This window comes from Caloenas nicobarica, chromosome 6 (assembly GCF_036013445.1).
Source record: "Caloenas nicobarica isolate bCalNic1 chromosome 6, bCalNic1.hap1, whole genome shotgun sequence".
Taxonomy (NCBI): Eukaryota; Metazoa; Chordata; class Aves; order Columbiformes; family Columbidae; genus Caloenas; species Caloenas nicobarica.
Window position 1 is genome coordinate 2,258,661 of NC_088250.1, and position 17,965 is coordinate 2,276,625.

Consider the following 17,965-nt stretch of genomic DNA (forward strand, 5'->3'; position numbering starts at 1 on the left):
CAGGCATAACATTATTTTTTTAGAAGTAAAACTAGAGAGACCAGAGTCCCGATATGTCTGTGGTGTGGGGTAAGTACAGAGGGAGGGTGAGACTGGTTCCAGCTTGGTGCTGCTGGTCCATGACCAGCGCCCTACTTCTGCCTAGTCCAGCATCTGTCCACTCTTTCTCCTTGCCTGTTTTTCATGTGTTTGCTTACAGACAGATCTGCTTCCACTATTAGAAAAGAAAGATGTGCTCATTAGAGTTTTCCTTTGTGTGCAGTTGTCCTGGAATGAAATTTTATCATGTTTATTTTATACTTTTTTCTCTCCGTTTACTGCGTATAACTTCATTTTGCAAACTGTGTTTGTGCCTACAACCTAAGGAAGGCTCAAACCCTCGTTTTCACACTAACGTGCGGTAGATTCTCCGAGGGCCCCGCAGCGGGATTCGAACCCGCGGAGCAGGAGGAGGCCCAGCCGCCCGCCCGCCCGCCCGCCCCCGTGTCGGCGGGGCGGAGCTGAGCGGCGGCTCCTCCCCGCGGTGCCCGGCGGAGCGGCCCATGGCGGCGCGGCGGGCGGGCCCCGGCGGGGTGAGGGCGCGGCGGGGCCGGGAAGGGCGGCAGAGCGTCGGGCGAGCAGCGGCGGGAGCTCGGGGAGGGCGGAGCGGGGCGGGCGGGCTCCGGGCCCTGAACTGCCCGCGGGCCGGGGGCGAACGTTTGCTGGGGGCTCAAGCGAGGATTTACACATTGTTTGCATATTTTCATCCATATATAAGTATCAATGTATTTTCATCCCTATACAGGTCTCAAAAAAATACGCAAGTATGTAAAGCTTTAAATCTGTAAAGCCTGGTTTAGTGGTGTTAAACCTTCGAGTTTGTACCCACCTCCCAGGGCTGGTGCTGGCACCAGGCTCTCCACACTTACAGCGAAGGCGTGTTCCGCTCGAAGGGGCACCCAGGGGGTTGTGTAGTTTGTTTTTTCCCCGTCCGAGCGACAGTTCCAGGTGTGTCCCACCGCCCTGTGCCGGCTCATGTGCAAACACAGGGTTTGCAGGAGACTCTGGGCTCCAGGGGCACCATGGCTACGTTGGCACTCGGCAGTTCGGCCACTCCTGAAATGGTCCTGCAAACCCGTGCCCGAACTCACTTCCCTGGAGCTCGGAGTGAGTCCCTTCAGACTTCCAAGAAACTACAAACTACAAGAGCGAAGCTCGTATTTGTGTGGCAGAGTTGGGGACTTCAGTACAGATGGGACAGCGGAGTATTTACCACTGCCTGCTTGCGTGTGACTCCCTTTGTTGCAAGGAATAAACAATACAGAAGTCAATTCACTTTTCAGTTGTTTTGTAGAAGGTAACAAAATAGAGAGGTACCATAGAACGCATACTCCTACACAGGCAGTGTATGCTGTATGAAAAGGGTTTTTTTTCTTTTTTAGATTTTGGGTTTTTTTCTTTTTTAGATTTTCGGTTTTTTAAATAAGAACTATCCTAAACATTTAATAATTGCTGCCACAAGAATGTGGGAAACAAGAGTCATGAGCTCTGGTCTCTGTGCTTGTCTCTACCTGTTAAGTGGCACTTGCTGTCAAGTCTTCAGTGTGGCCAGAATCCAGGTGAGAGATTTGAGGCCGAATCCTGCCAAAACTCTTCCTTGCACGAGGTGTCTCGTAAACCCGATTATGTCAGACTTGCTCACTGGAGCCTGTATGGAGTTACTACAGGTTTTGCAGTGCAAGTAACGTATGCTGCCCCAGAACAAACTGCTGTTTTTCAAAGGGGAGTAGAGCTGGGCCCTAACCGGGGCGGGAAGGTTCACGTCCAGCTAATCCTGGCTGCTGGAAGCTTATTTTTAGTTCAGAATTAGCTGCGGTTCAGCGTGAGCAGTGTGAGGGAGTGGAGAACAGTTCACAGTGCCTGTGTCAGGGAGCAGCTTCAAATGATATGGGAAAGAAGCAAGTGGTAAGTTTGTGGGGCCTTGAATCTTGCCGATCTTACGGACTTTTTTATTTCTGATAGCAACTGAATTTTTGGAGCGTGGGAAATATTTATTCCTGTATACTCTTTCAATATAATTCTATTATACAAAATCTGGAAGCAAACTGCCTGCCTTTTTCCATGAGAGAAACTGCAGATGCTCAGTTTTAGACTGTTAATAATCGATACTTACTTTTAGATTTTAGTTGTGTACGACGTGCTGGTAAATATTTTCAAAACAATATGAAAATGGATGTTTTTTCGTATTTTAACGCACTTTTCATAAATAAGCTTATTTCTTTTTTATTGCTTTTACTTAATATTGTTCTGAATTTACAACTTCATTAACAGAAAATACTCGGCTCATGCTATATACTGTGCAAGTATATTGAACATATATATTATCATATTATTTTGATATTTAAATAGGACATAAGCTTTCCAAGGCAAACAGTACCTTACGTGAAAAGCAAAAATTATTCAAGTGCAGTTGCAATGCAAGCTGCGCCTTGTACACAGCTGTTAGGTACTTGTCCCATCAGAACTCTGGCAAAAGCTTATTTATTCCTGCGTTGTGCTGAGCACTTTTACGTAACATCTCCATAAGGAGTCTCTCGCTATTTAAGAGGCATCTGAACTAAAACATACTTAGCGCGTTCTGCCCGTATGTGGAAATAGCTGTTTTCTGTGGAGTGGTTTAAGAGGCGCTCAGAGAGGTGGTTTCGGACTTACCAGAGTTGACTTTTGTCCCTGTGTTGTCTTGCAGTGCCCACCTCGTGCCCTCCCTCCAGTGCCAAGGTAAGAGCGGTTCATTCCGTGGACGTGATCACGCTTCGGTACTGCAGCATCCTTAAAAGTAATGAAATTAACAGAAATAAGTTTAATAAATATCTGAATAGTAATAACAGCATTAAAAATATTTGCTTTGCTTGCTAATTTGTTGTACCAGATCCCTTTACAAGAAATGCAAAGCATTTTAAAGTTTTACAGAGACAAAAAAAAAATTGCTATACATATTAGCTCAGTTTTAATACTCTGAGAGATAAACCCTTTAAAAAGTTTCAGATAAATAGCTACTTAGGTGTTATTAACATCTACTTATTTTTACGGATGTCCCTCTTTTTGGTCTCTTCTTCCTTCCCTTTTTGTTTTGTTTCATGTTCTTTAGTGTATTTGAATCACGAATCCTTCAGAACAGGAATCTCTGAAGTTAGACTAGGTGTTCTTTAATAGAGATATATATAGGTGCATACCAGTTTGACATGATATAGGGTGACATTTGGGTGGGTTTTTTTTCAGTGCCCTAGTGAACAGTGTGGAAGGAAAGGCAATTACATAGTTCTTAAGACATGTAATTCAGAATTCCTTCGAAGTACATAAAAGCAAATATGATGTTCATGACTGATGTCGTGATGATAGTGTGTTTTTAGTAATGTATGCGCTGAGATGTTTCATAACTTTTGTTGGTTTGTTACATATCTGGCATACGTAAGACAAGTTTTAATTAGCCAGGTGATTAAAGCTTTTAATCTGATCCACAGCTAGCCAGTCAGGAGGCGGTGCATAGTCACGAACAAAGTGCTGAGTCTTGGCGATGCTTCGTACCCTTAACCCTGTTGTACGCAGCTGCTCATAAGGAGAACTGGGAGCGGGGATGAGGAAGTGAATCACAAAAGCAATTGCTTCCAAACTAACTTTCTGCTCGTCTTTGTTCCTTTTACACTGCGCTTCAACCCTTTTTTCTCCTCAAATGTGAAGTGGAAGCCAAGGTGAGTTCTTCTGGCATTAAAGAGAATTATAAACATCAGTAGTTCCTTTGCGTGTTACTTCATCCTCTCTTTAAACATAGGCCCCGTGCTTTTCCTAAACGCAGGTTAATGGCTTGATCTGCATGGATACCTGTGCTGCTGTTGCTAGCACTGTCAGTTTTCTTTGTTCGCTGTTTGCTATTTCCTTATTGAATCAAGGTAATGGGAAGGTAACTGTGCTGTAAACAAGAAGTTCATTCTTCAGAGCATTAGTCAGAGTATTTCAGTTTTCCATTTAACACACTTGCATGTGCGTATTTAGCCTCCGTTGCATGTAGGACAGATCTCCTGTCCTGTTTTCCTGCCATCTTCTGCACTCCTGCTTGTGTGAACTGGTGAATTGTCATCTTATCTGTAAAAGGTGGAGCATGCCTTCACCTGTAAAAAGGAGTCCCTCGCTTAACTAGCAGTAGAGTGGCTGTTAAAAAGGGAAAATGGAGGTTTCTCCATGCTGTGCACCTCTACTCCTGTTTTATGTCCTGCAGATGAAATTCCACTCAGTCGTCCCAAAAAAAGGAAGCCCAAAGGAAAGACTCCGTTAGGTAAGGTCCTGCCAAGACTGGAAACTGTGCTTGTAATCCTGGGTGAGATCTGCGCTGTAGCCAAGCTCCTGACAGATACACGGGTTTCAGTCTTGGACTCTGTTTTTAAATAGTGTTCTTGACTAATTTATTACAATTGATTTTGTATTGAACGACTGCAGCCTTTTTCCCAAAGTGGTGTCATTTTAGAACAAGTCTGTAATGCTAACCGAGGTCAGCTTGTTCCATCCTCTGCTCTTTGTCCCTCGGTCTGTTCCTGGTACTGCCAATACAACATGTCTTGATACTGAGCATTGTTATGTTCAAATGTGTTAAGTGCTTGGATTTTTGAATGAATTCAGATAAAAGTCGTTTAACAAACTGGCTCAATTTTAGACCTTGGCCAAACAAAGTCACGAGTTAATCATTCCATTACCATCAAAGAGTTAAGAGCCTCATGTCTGACTAACTCCAGAGCTTTGTATTTTTACAAGAAGTGGATCTGCAGAGCAAATGTATCGTTCTAAGCAATATTGCAAGTCTGCTCTATTTTGATAAAGCAGAGTGGGTTGATAGAATCTGGTGGATTTCTGTAAACCAGTTGATCCTATGACGTGGGACAGTATGATGCTTTGATAAGTAAACCTCCTTTATTTGCTTAAAAGAGTGTAGAACTGAGGCCTCACTGAAAAGAGCTTCAAACGCAACAAGTAGAGCTGTTACTCTCAGGGTTTCCCAGGGATGAAGTTCTGTTTACTGTTGTTTGCAGTGAGCTGAACGATGGTGCAAACTACACCTTGGCTTTGGCCATTACTTTACTGGTTAATTTTGCATTTTAGCACAGAAAACCTTTCTAAAAGGTGGGAAAACCTATGCTTGAAATGAAAACAAAGATAGATTCAGTTGTTATCATAAAAAACTGCAGTGCTTGAAAGAGCTTTGAAAAGGCAGATGTGACGTGGAATGGAGAAGTAAGTTCCTGCTTCTAATCATGCAAATCAGTGCTACTGCTGCTAGAATATTTGATGAATTCATGTTAATTTCTCATGGAAATGTAGTTCCTCCAAGGTGTAGTAATTAATCTCTTAGACTGGAGCAAACCTCCTTCAGTGTTGTTCTGTTCTGCTCCTCCTTTGTTCTTGTGGTGTTTGTGTAGCATGTACCTTTCCCTTTGATATTATCCTATTTTGCCTTAGCGTGTATCTGTGTGAATCAGCTTGTAACAAACTCTTAATTTTTCTTGCCCTTTGCGTTATAATTTTTGCATGTAGAAAGGAAAAATATAGCATTATAGTTCTTTCTTGTGGTAGATTCCTTTGTCAGTCCTTTGTTGTGTGCCCAAATGGGAATTGTGCTGCTTCTTGGATGCTTAAATTTCCTCCTGAGCATGAAAGTGTCAGGGTGAAAGGAGGGGTGTCAGTTATCACCTTGTATATTCTTACTTATCACATCTGTTTCTCAACTCTTCTGTTTTTTAGCCAATGCATTTACCTCTCAGCTGTAAGCTGGGCAAATCTAGAGGTTCTGCACAGTGTAGCAAATGGCAGCTCTTTCTGGGCAGCTCTGAATTAAGGTGGCTGGATCTTTTCATCTGGTTTTCAGATGGCATCGTCCAAGCAGCTGTTCGCCGGCAGTCGGAAAGCAGCGAGCCCCTAACTCCTGAGCCTCCCGATGGCCCTCCGCAGAGGAAACGCAAGAAGAAGAAAATACCGGCCGGTATGTGAAATAATTGTAGACTGGAAAGAGCACTGAATAAAACTTGGTAACACAAACATGTAATTGGCCAACTCGTATCGTGGCTTAAAATATTTCAAATCCCGTGCTTTTGGACTTAAAACAGCTGAAAGTAATCTCTGAGTGAATGGTAGCTTAGAGTTTCTGTTTCTGATTTCAGATTCCGTAGCGTACAAACGTTCATGCAAATAATGAAATAATGGTAATACAGTTTTGGAAGTGATAAAATAGATCCTTTATAGAACTTAAAACTCAGAAGAGCATGACTTTTTTGCCACTGTGTTTATATAATAACTGTTAATGTATTTAAGTGAACGTATTTCCATTTTTATGAAAGCTGCGAAACTTTCGTGTGGTTCATTTTAAATCTTCAGATTCTGAGACCTCCTTTACCCAGCAGAATGTTGCATCCTTATTTCAGAATGGAAATGGCATGGATGTCCCTGAAGCTGAAGAAACAGGGATCCGCAAACAGAGAAAAAGAACAAAGTGAGACAAAAGTAGTGTAGCCCATCATTCGGGATAACTGATAGTGAACATCACTGAGTAGCATTTTACATTGTCACATTGCAAAGACGTAAAATCTGGAAGCCCACGATACCATTCAGCCTGTGCAATAAATTGTGGGTGTGCCATTCTTTCCAGGGTTCAGATCTAACGTTCTTCACTTGTCTATTTTATGCGTACCTGGATGCATTACAGTTCTGAATACATTTACATGAGCCTCATATTTCAGTCACATGCATGAGAAAATTAGGATGTGTAACAGCTTTCTTTCATTCTTACTATCTTTTTTGTAATTTTATGAGAAACTTAACTGCTTTTTCATTCTTTTTAATTGCCTTTTCTCCAAGAACCATGCCTTTAAATCATTTTAGTCACCTTCCTACCAAAAGCATCAATTTTCTTGGCCTTGTGTTTAGTCTGTACATTTTTTTTTCGAAATGTTAATCTCTTGATGTGTATTTCTTCCCACCTTATTGGCTTGACACAAGAAGGAATTTAAGTAGGAAGAACAAATGAAGGATTAGCTTTACGGTTTTAGTTAACTACCTCCATGACAACTTTAGTTCTTAAAATTAGGAATGGAGGTAATATTAGACAGGTTGGTGGCCTGATTGGTTCGCATCAGTCAAGTTAGACATGTTCAATGTTGAGGTTTTACATTTGCCTTGTTGTTCTTTCCCTGCCCCGTTGTGTGTTCTGTGCTGGGAGGAAACCTCGGCCAGCCGAAATGCAGGGTTCCAACGAGCTGGAGGTGGAGGAGGAGGACATCATTGACGAGGAGCACAGGAAGAGCCCAGACCAGCAGCCCGTGTTTGCCGCGCCCACCGGAATCAGCCAGCCTGTTAGCAAAGTGTTTGTTGAGAAAAATCGTAAGTCCTTCTTGGGATTTTAGTAATTCAAGGACATCGTTGCAACTAAAGGAAGCATTATGGTATTTAAAATCCAAACACTGCATTAAGGGGAAGGATTAAAGTTTTCCAGCACAAAAATTATTTGGAGATAAATATACATTTAAATTTTTCGACAGTGAATGTTAGTGTTGCCATGCTGGCATGTTTGGCTGAGTTTTTGAATTCCATACTGTGCATGAAAAAGGCTATCATAGCACCTAGAGAACGTCGTATCATTTACTATATAGCAAAAAATCTTCAAGTGGAACTTTTTGGGTTTTGTTTTTGTTGTTTTGGTTTTGTTGTGGGTTTTGGGTGATTGGTTTTGTACCAGGGAACACTGAGTAATTATCCAAAATGCTTTGCACATTCTGAAATCCATAGCATGACCCACCAGGGTGCATCACACTGGCTGAAGCGTCCTGATATGAATGTCGCTTGACAAAGGGCACGAAGTGGGAGAAGAAATTTTCTGATGGAACTTCTGATGCTTACAGCTTTTTAACACCGATAACTATTAATGTAGAAATGATGATGGAAGGTAACAGTACTCTCTAAAACTAATTTCCTCATCCTTTTAGGGCGTTTTCAGGCAGCTGACCGTGCAGAGTTGATTAAAACCACTGAAAATATCAATGTACTTATGGATGTGAAGGCTTCATGGACTACCAGAGATGTCGCCCTCTCAGTGCACCGAAGTTTCAGGTGAAGGATAAACATTTAATGTAAATAAGCAGAAATCAGGGGTTTTTTTTTTCCTCTTCTCCCTTAAAGTTAGCACCTTTTCTCTGTCATTACGATGTATCTTTATTGCTTTTGGATATTCCCAGTAAATGGTGGTTCGGGATGGAACAGGTATGAAGCTTCTCAGTCCTCTAGCTTTTAGTATTTGTTGACAAGAATATCTATTTCTAGTCTAGACTAATGACATGTGAAATGCAACTTATAAAAAGAATAACTAGGGAAGTCATATTGCAAAAATTCAGACAAAATCTGAACAGCAAGGGATTGATCAGATAACAAAACACTAGAGACCTACAGAAACAATGTGTTACAAAATGAGATTCACCCGTCAGCTCTAATCTGACCAGTATGAAAATCTTTGAATTCAGGTAGTTCTCAAAGAAAAATCCTGGCTGGTGAAACAGAGGGATGAGTGAAATTGGACTGGGATATAAGCTTGCACACAATAGCAAAAAATATTGTTTTTTAATATGTGTTTGCATTATGGGAAGATGACAGCCATTTTCTTCTCTGGTGTAATTTATCTGGAAGCCTGTGTTTCCTTCTCAGCTTTTTTGTAGCGAGGAAGATAATGAAAAGACTGATGCAAGGGCAAGTTTAAGAGCATTGTGTAAGGTGGAAAGCTTGGGAAGCTACAAGCAAAATGGGAGAGTGCAGGCAGTGAAAGGATTTGATTCTAGTAACAGTAATGGAGTGGTGATAGGATCAGGCAAAACACGTTGGTTTTCTTTGAGTGCTCAGGTACTGGGGCAATCTGTCAAGGGAGGAAGCAGAAGTCCCACTGCTTAGAATTTTTAGAACCTGATCAGAAATGCACCCGGAAACAATCTGAAAGGGATCGTGACACAGCAGCGGAGTTGAACTGATGGATTCATAGGCCTTTTCTATCTGTAGTTCTTTGCTAATTCAAGATGCTAACCTTGTTTGATGTTCTTTTCTCCATTCAGGGTGATTGGACTCTTGACCCATGGCTTCCTTGCTGGCTATGCTGTATGGAACATAATTGTTATCTACATTTTGGCAGGAGATCAGCTTTCCACGGTTTCTAACCTGCTCCAGCAGTATAAGACACTAGCATACCCAGCTCAAAGTTTGTTCTATTTGTTGCTATCTATCAGTACAGTCTCAGCCTTTGACAGGTGAAGTATGTTTGTATTTGAAAGGTGTACAGAATTTGTGTGCAGTATGTTCCTTTCTCCTTCCTCTGGCACATTTTGATCTGCTGTTGATGATTTAATGCGATATACTTAAAAGAATGATTTTACATATGGCTGGCTCTACAGATAAAAGGTGCACTTGTGCCTTCAGACCTTTGTAACTCATTTCTGTCTCTTGCCTGCAGCTGTGCTTCAATGTGCTGGTGCTGTTTGGGTGATCATTAGGTGAAACACATGGGAGAGCTGACCTGGTTGTTTTTGGAGGGGAAAGGGGTGAAGGTTTCTATCAGGTTACTCTTCATGTGACTCCATTCGCAGTCAGATTTGCACCAAGGCTGTGTAAACAGTTTTACTGTTTTACCTGGGGTTTCTATATTACAGCTTAAGAGTGGGAAAGACTCTTAAGAAAGAGGAGCAAAAAAGACCACAAACAGAGTAGATTCATAGATGTTTCTTTTAGTGACAGGTAGTTTCCACCACAGCATGGTAAGCCAGGGCAGAAGACTGTTCTATGATGGAAATTGTGACTTTATTTTTCATGGAGCGGTGGCAGGGAGGAGGCCCAAGTTATTCTTGATGGCTCCAGTACACGTGTACGCTATGGGAGCAGTTATATTTGCATAACTCAGTTGGTGGCGTGGATGCTGAAACGAATGCTAAGGATTAGAGAGGGGACAAGTCTGTCCCCAATCCCCCTGTCCCAGAAAGGACTGCAATGTGACAGCTACAAACCTCATGGAACATCTTCCTTAGGTTCGGTCTTTCTTGGATTTGGCATAATGATGATCCTTGCCTGTGTGGGGGATATAGCTGTGTGTTAAGGCACTGTAACAGACGCAGAAAAAGCTATCTTGCAAAAAGTGAAAGAACAATAGAATACTGTTAGAGGAACAATGTTATTATCTTACTGGCCTGCGTTCATGACTCTTGTTTTTGTAACCAGGATTGATTTGGCGAAAGCGTCAGTTGCACTGAGGGGCTTTCTCACCCTAGACCCAGCAGCAGTAGCCTCTTTCTGTAAGTATTCTGAAGCTGTCCAGAAAAATCCCACATAGAGTTCTCATTGAAATATTCCTCCCTGGTTATTTTCTGCTTTAGAATAAGTGACTTGCTAAGTAGTTGAAAATAGCATTCAAAGGCTATGAACTCTTTCCTATATATTTTTTAAATCATTTGCAATAGTGGGCTGTGAGAGAGGGGGATACCACTTTCGAATACAAAACACAGACCTGGCAAAAACCAGAATCACAAGATGCCACCTTTTATGTAGCCGATCGATTGCGAAAGTGCAGAAACCAGATTTTGATGGGTCAGGGGAATGTAGAAGAAGAGAGATTGATCTAAAGGAGGCAGTGGAGTGAAAGGAAAAAGCAGTGATAATTATAATGTCACGATGAGACAGCTTTTCTGGCGTTTATATCTGACACTACTAATTCCATTTCTTCCAGTGTACTTTGCTGCTCTGATCTTATCCTTAAGCCAGCAGATGACATGTGACAGAATTAATCTCTACACACCACCTTCGGAAAATGGCAGCATCTGGTAAGAAACTTAGGAAATCACTTCTGAAAGTTATCACATAGCCCACTCAGGAACTTCAGTCAGACTGGTGGATTGAAAAGGTTCTACAGCATACGTCAGAAAGTGTTAATGAAGGATTTCATTACTAAACCTGCCTTTTTCTGAGCTTACCCTGAATCTTTGATAATTTCACTCAAAAATGAGAACTCAAGGATGGGTTCCGTCATGTTAGTCACAAATCCATTCAAACTCAAACAAGAGCCTGTTGGAGTGATGCTGAAAATGACCTTTGGCAGGAACTTTAAGAATGTCTTTTGCTGGAGAATCAAGACCCTACTGAGGTGGCCCTTTTGTGTTCAAGGGCAGGGCGCTCTGGAGAGATCCAGCACTGGTCTTGAAGGAGATGGTCTAATCTGTCCGAGAAATGAATGTCATGGTATTACAAAGAAGTGGTATGTCTGCTGCAGGATGCAGACCCAGCTGGCATGAAATCTGAGACATGATTTCATGCTAGGAGATCCCATCCAAAACTGTTACTTTCTGAAGTAGACATTTAATGGACTTGAACTCCAGTAGCATGAGTTTTTAAAATAGAGCAGGAGAAGCAGAACAAAAGCATTTGCCTGAAAAACTGCTGGTTTGGGCAGTTAGATATTTTTTTCTTTTGTTTTAGGGCTTCTATAAATGCTTGTTATTTATTAAAAACCCTAGATTGTAGTAACAAAACCGGCCAGTGTTATGACAGTCAGAAAAGGGTCAGCTAACTTAAACTGTAAGCTTTTCAAAGCCCTGTCTCATCCACCCCACAGCATCTATACACAAGTCCTTGCACTGGCTTCCAGACAGACTTTACTGTTCACTTGCCTTGCAGCCTCCTGAGGAAGCGCTTAAAAATAAGATTGACCAACAATGTTGCAAGGTGTCATTCACCACGGTAAAATCTGACCATGTGTTTTGATTTTTATTTTCTGTCTCTTGGTCAAGAAAAGGAATTTGCTGTTGAAATCTTCAAGTGGATATCCTCTGTAATGGAGTTTCCTAGCTGAGTTGCCGTCTTTGGTAGTCACTCTCTTTGCAATCCAAGATCATCAGGATGGCACAAGTAGTTCTGATTTCACATCTGGCTTTGCAAGGGTGTTTTTTGATAACTGTTGAAATTATTATTGTAACCTGTATGTACCAGTAGACACTTGACCGATCGGTTGATGTGCTTTTCCCAGGACGGCAGGTACAGAGGAAGAAATTGTTCAGCCGTGGATCGTGGTCAATCTGGTAGTGTCTATTCTCGTTGGGACAAGTTGGATCTGCTTGTCTTACCGACCAGAGCTAGACCACAGTGAAGGTAGGAAACGTTACTAGGTAGGAAACATTACTAGGCAAAATGCTGATTGTTCAGGCTTTTGTCTGCTGTGGCCTGCATTTGTTGTTCAAGACTAGTCCTGAGAAATGTTGTGGCTGAGGAAAAACAAGCATCTCCTAGCAGCTTTCCAGAGCAAGTGCTCCTTAGGATGCTGGTTTCTGTGTTTGGTTTTATAAAGAAAAAACAGTAATTTTAAAAGGAAAGAAAAGCCTTGTTTGTCCTGGCTGAAGCAATGCAAATTTTGACATGTGAGAGTGTATGTCTGTTCTTCCCTGAAGGGAAGAATAATTTTTACTTTAACAGTATTTTGAATATTTAAAATGTATTTATTCTGCTTGTGTTCTAGAAAATTCCCTAAGGTTAGCAATGTTCCTTTTGCAAATGCTGAATACGTATTGTTTTCAATAGAACATTGCAGTATTTTTTGGAAGTCCCAAGCTTTGAAAAGTCAGATTTGTCCTCGCCGAACAGGAATTCAAATGAGCACTGCTTGTGTTGGCCCAGGCTGGAGGAAGGGGCAAGCGAGTCATCCTCTTTTCTTAGAACAGGCTTTGCTAGAGACTAGGCCTTCTGCCTTTCTTTTTCCAACTGGGACTCAAAAGGTGAATCCCAACTCGGCTTTCCTATCGAGTGCATGCAGCCTGTGACTTGAAGCTAGGATGTACATAAAAAATCATAAGTTTGAACTTACAAGTCAACAGGTATCCAAAGAGCATCATGTTTTGAAGCACAGATTTGTGTTTGCGAGGCTGAAGACTGGACATGTTGCTTCTGATTACTTTAGAATTGTAACATACAGATTTCTGTATTTCAGCTGGTCCCAGTTACTCTGCGTATTTCTAATAACTCAGTGAGTTTAAAAAAACAACAACAACAAAAAAAAACACCAAAAAAACCTAGGTGGCAGCCTTTACAATCTTGGACAGTAAAACTTTTAATAGATGTTTAAATTGTATTTAAAAGCCATTTTTTAAATAATAAAGACTTAGCCAAGGAAGCAAGTGGCCAGGTTTAGCTCAGGTTTTGATGAGCTTTTTTGATATTTACATGCTGCGTATGATCAGCTGCTATCATCATGACTAATCCTGTTCATTTGGAGGGGCAACAATAGTTATCTAAAGACAGCCATGGCCCTTGCCATCTCTGAGTTGTTGATACCGCGATTGGGAAGAAAAGCAGGCAGCTTGGGGGAAGGCCAGAGCACTTTTCAGGAATAATGAAATTGTACTCAGGTGAAACTTTTAAAAGAAAACATAATTCTTTTCTGTCTCCTTTAGAACTGATGTTTCATGCTGAAATCGAGGAATTTCCCCAGGGAGATATCATACCCAGAGTCCAGCCGTAGTGTGGAACAAGCATCTGCAAACATTGTAGCTGTGACTGATGGCTCAACATGTTGTGTATTATAGCCATGTATTATAACTTTCATAAAGGAAAAAAAAGTATTTTTATATTGTATATATTTGATTTTGACCTTTTTATGTATGCTACAATTTCCAAATGTGATTGAAAACTTTTATACTTTTGCTTTTTATTTTACAAAGTAGATTATCTTAGCCTGTAAAGTCAAGGTGATTTTGTAAATATTGCTACCTATATAACCAAAGAAGCTAGGTGGATGCAGAATATCAGGCATCCAGTACTTTTTTGAGTGCTGTACAGTCTTCAACAACCTGCTTTTGTTACCAGTGCTGATAGTAGTTTGCTTTCCTGATTTGGCTAAATAAAAAACCCCAAATCTTAAGAAGAAAGTAGTCTAAAGATGATAACAAAACAGTTAGGAAACATAAAAAGCACAAAGTTAATAAGCATCAAATAATCTGGGTTTCATTGTCAGAAAAAGTATTTGCTAGATTAAGGGATTGGATTGTCAGGGATTTTGTTTAATCGTTCCTTAAAAAAAGGATACTTTCTTCATCTTCATTTAGTTCTCTTGACAAAGATCTTGATGATAAGTTCGTTCAAGTTGATGTAGATACAAGAAATGGAAGTTTTAATGTTGCAACAGTTTGGTCAGCTAATAAATACTTAAATACATCTTTTCAATCAACCAGGGTGTTTTTGGGTTGCCCACAGGATATATGTACGCCCTGTAATTTATCGACAAGACGCATAACTATTAGAAAGCCATTCACAGGAATAATGTTCTTGTATGGCAAGAGCAATAGTGTGATTCACTGCTCTTTCTAAAGAAGCTTGGATTTCACAGCTGCTACAAATGTTCCTTATACTTATTTTGATGGAGATCACTTTCCTCCAAAAGAATGTTTGTTGTTTTGTGTTTGGATGGAATGGGAAACTTCCTTCTAAAATTACAAGAAAATGCTTACTAAAGCAAAACTCCGCAGCAACCCACCCTCTATGTAATGATGTAATGGTGGCAGTTGGTGGGTTTCCATTTTGATAGCCAATATTCTTTCATATTAAAGTGGCAAAATGAAAGCATTGCAGATGTGAATAAATACAGATGTATTGCAGGATGAAACAAGCTCCTTAGACATCAACAAGAGCTAGTTTGAAATCCACTTCTCAAGAAAGTATCACCTAAAGCCGCAAACCTCTTTGTATATGTTATTTAATATGTAGTGATTTTTGCATTGCTTGATTTGTGTGTTGGAAGTGTGGTTTTAAAGGGTGTGGGGTTGTCAAACTTCCCTGGAGAATTACTGTACTTTCTAGTAGTGAAATTAAGATTAGCCACGTAAAACGCTTGAAGGGGGATGTTAAAGAGCCAGTAACTTTCTGTGCTGTTACCTGAATTACTTTAAAATAAGGATGGGAATATTAATAACTAGGGCTGCTGCTGCCCAGTTGAGGACTTGAGTTCTGTTGTGCCCATCCGGCAGATTTAAGTAATTCAAAAATTCAGTGTTCATGCCGCTTTTTCAATGCTGTGTTAATCAGGGGTTGTGGGGAGGAAAGGAGTTCTACCAGAAAAGACATTCCACAGCTGTTGGCTGCATTCTGGGGCATTCGCTTCATTGTAGGAAGGAGCCATTTACATTTTTTGTAAATTGTTACGGCTTTCGTGTATGTATTTTTGCAAAACTGTAGAGCAAATTTATGGCTGGCACCGCATTGTGCATTAAAAGTTAGAGCTTCAGGGTGCCGCTCCCCTTCGGTGTTGTACTGGCGGTTCTTGTCATGATGTGGCTATAGGAGATGTGGGATCAGGCACTACTCAGTGTTCCTGTGTAGGTTGCCACCACGCTTTCTCCAGATGTGGTAAATTTGACTTACAGAATTCTTGAGCTTCTCTTTGCTGCTTGATATTTCTCTCATCTTGGCATGGTGAGTAGTGTGATTTTGTCCATACAGTATGAAGCTCGGACAACGCTGTGCTAAGGCATCGAATCAGTACAGGAAAAACTTGAATAATATCGTTGCCTAATTTCTAACATTACTACTAGGAACTGGCCTCCAAGTATCCCTTGGACAAAGCAATGCTAGTCAAGAGCCAGATTCGTTCTCACTGTGAAATACAGTACTTTGTTTAGATGGTTGAGCAGAGATAAGTTAATGAACTTAATGAGATCAACATTTCAAACCAGGCTTGTCTTTCCAGTGTATCTTTTGGGAGGGTCTGAGTATGTGCATATTTAAATCAATGAGGTTTGAGGTTGCCGTTTAAAAATCACACTTAATAAACAATTTGATGGCTAATTATCTGTTTTACAAAGTACTTTTCATTCCATTAAGCTTCACAATTAGTTTAACTGAGCTTCCTTGTTTAGTTACTTGGAAAGTTTTAAAATAAGTTTGCAAAATAGATGTGTAATTACAGAACATGCAATATCTGTAGAAGCCTTAACTGAGATGCCTTTGTCATTTCCATACCATTGTTTTTAATGCAGTATTTTTGCATTACGAAGAAATTGCAAATATGTTAGTGCCAATTTCTTGTGTTTACATATATTAAACAATTAAACAACTGCTCTATACTAGTTAGAAGTTATTATACTACTTTGTCCTGTTTCCAAATGATTAGTCTGTTTGAATCAGTCTGTCTAATTTTTTCCCCAATGCTAATATTACGTATAATATACAAGCTCTGAACAGGTGATTACAGAAAAACTTCTTTTTTTAATTTGTGGCAGTGTGATAAATAGTAGCTTTGCTTCCTCCCCACCAGATTCCTGCTGCTCTACTAGTCTTTTGCACGGTCAGAAATGGTACTGCAAACTCCTGAAGACGAGCGAGTAAAGTGTATTTCGTCAGTTAACGGGGTTTAGTCTATAAAGAAGAATATTAAGAGGGGAATCTGATGGCTGTCTGAAACCACCTAAGGGGCGGTTACCCAGAAGAGTCAGACACTTCAGCCTGCACAATGGAAGGACGAGTGGAAAGGGTCCCAGCATCAGGAACATCACCATGAGCTGCCAGGGGAGCCTGACGGGGTTTGGGGTGGGGACAGAGGTGCTGTCTGGGATCCCAAGCCCCTGAGGAGGAGTTGGGCCCTCCAGACTCCCTTTTCAGCTAAATTGTTCCTACTTGGCTTTTTAAAAGGCAGTCGTTTAAAATTTGGTTAAATTCCAAGTGGTGTTTGTTTTTTTGTTTTCTCCTTTCAAATGTTACTCTCTCAACGCGAGGCCAGGTGGCATTAATTTGAAAAGCATCCTTTAAAGTTGTTTGGGGTTTTTTTTTTTTTTGGTGTTGCTGAGGTAAGCTTCAGGAGGGTTACGGGTAGGTCAGAATTCATCACTTGCAGATTTGCAGCAGAACTAGTTTACGTGACTGAAGGCTTGGGGAGAAGAGATTAAATCGTCAGGTGTGTATTTATTGCTAAGCCTTACCTCTCTCTTCATTTTTCCTCACAGTGTGGAAGGTACCATGGTGTTCCTCAGTGCAGCTTTGCTTGAAATTGGTCTGTTCACAGACGCGTAGAGAAAGTCTCTCTCCTTTTTTTTTTTTTTTTTTTCCCCCTGAGTGTTACTGATGTTACTTAGAGAAAGTTTTGGGGTTTTTTTTGGTTTGTGTTTTTTTTTTTTCCCCAGGTGCTAAAGCGTTCCCCGCACCCCGGGCTGCTCGCTCTCCTCACAGAGCGCAGCACAAAGAGCTCCCCGCCCGCCGGCCGCTCGCTCCTTCTCGAACAGGTGCTGTTGGGAATGATTTTTTTCCCCTGATTCCCCCCTTCTTAGGGCCGAGCTGTGCGTCGCCGGCCCTTCCCCGATCCATTTATTTGCCGCTCAAGCCTGACCGTTTCCACCCGCCCTCCAGCGCAGCCCGTAAGGGCCGGGAGAGGATGGCGGGGCCGCCATGTCAGGCGCGGCCTGAGGGACTTGGCGCCCGCCGCCTCCCGCCTTTTCCGTCCCGTCAGCCGGGGCAGCTGCGGCCGCTCGGCCCTCACTGGACTCATTTCACCCCCGCCTCACCTGGGGATTAAAATACTTATTTCTTAGCACGAACACAGCCGGGTTCCTCTGCCTTTTCCACCGGGCTTCGTGTGGTAGCGGCAGCTAACGCGCGCCTGTGTAGTAGCTGCAGTGGGCTGCACCATATCAGTTGAATTTTTGAGTGCTTCATTTATTTATTTATTTTATTTTTCTATTTCGGTGATTGTTAACTGCTGCTTAGGTGCTGCTGCTAACCATAGTTTGCGCTTTTCTCTCGATTAAATTATAGCTTCCACCTGGACGGCGCAATGAGGACAATGTTCTCGCAATACCTTTATGGCGCCTTTCAGTTTAATTTGTTAACCAACATTAAACGTGTTTTCACATTTCAGCGGATCTTTGGGTTGGTAACAGGAGTTACGTGGCTTTCC

The 17,965-nt window shown here is 41.4% G+C and overlaps 1 protein-coding gene across 1 annotated transcript; it reads left to right on the plus strand.

Annotated features, from left to right (window-relative positions):
• Positions 1-531: 531 nt before the first annotated feature.
• Positions 532-16,235, plus strand: TMEM237 (transmembrane protein 237). The gene is made up of 13 exons (XM_065638244.1): positions 532-572; positions 2,726-2,757; positions 3,718-3,728; positions 4,253-4,309; positions 5,891-6,004; positions 6,397-6,511; positions 7,238-7,398; positions 8,001-8,124; positions 9,111-9,302; positions 10,264-10,337; positions 10,769-10,862; positions 12,062-12,183; positions 13,479-16,235. Exons 1-13 carry the CDS (start codon positions 543-545, stop codon positions 13,544-13,546), a joined length of 1,194 nt encoding a protein of 397 aa, XP_065494316.1. The 5' UTR covers positions 532-542; the 3' UTR covers positions 13,547-16,235.
• The last annotated feature ends 1,730 nt before the right edge of the window (positions 16,236-17,965 follow it).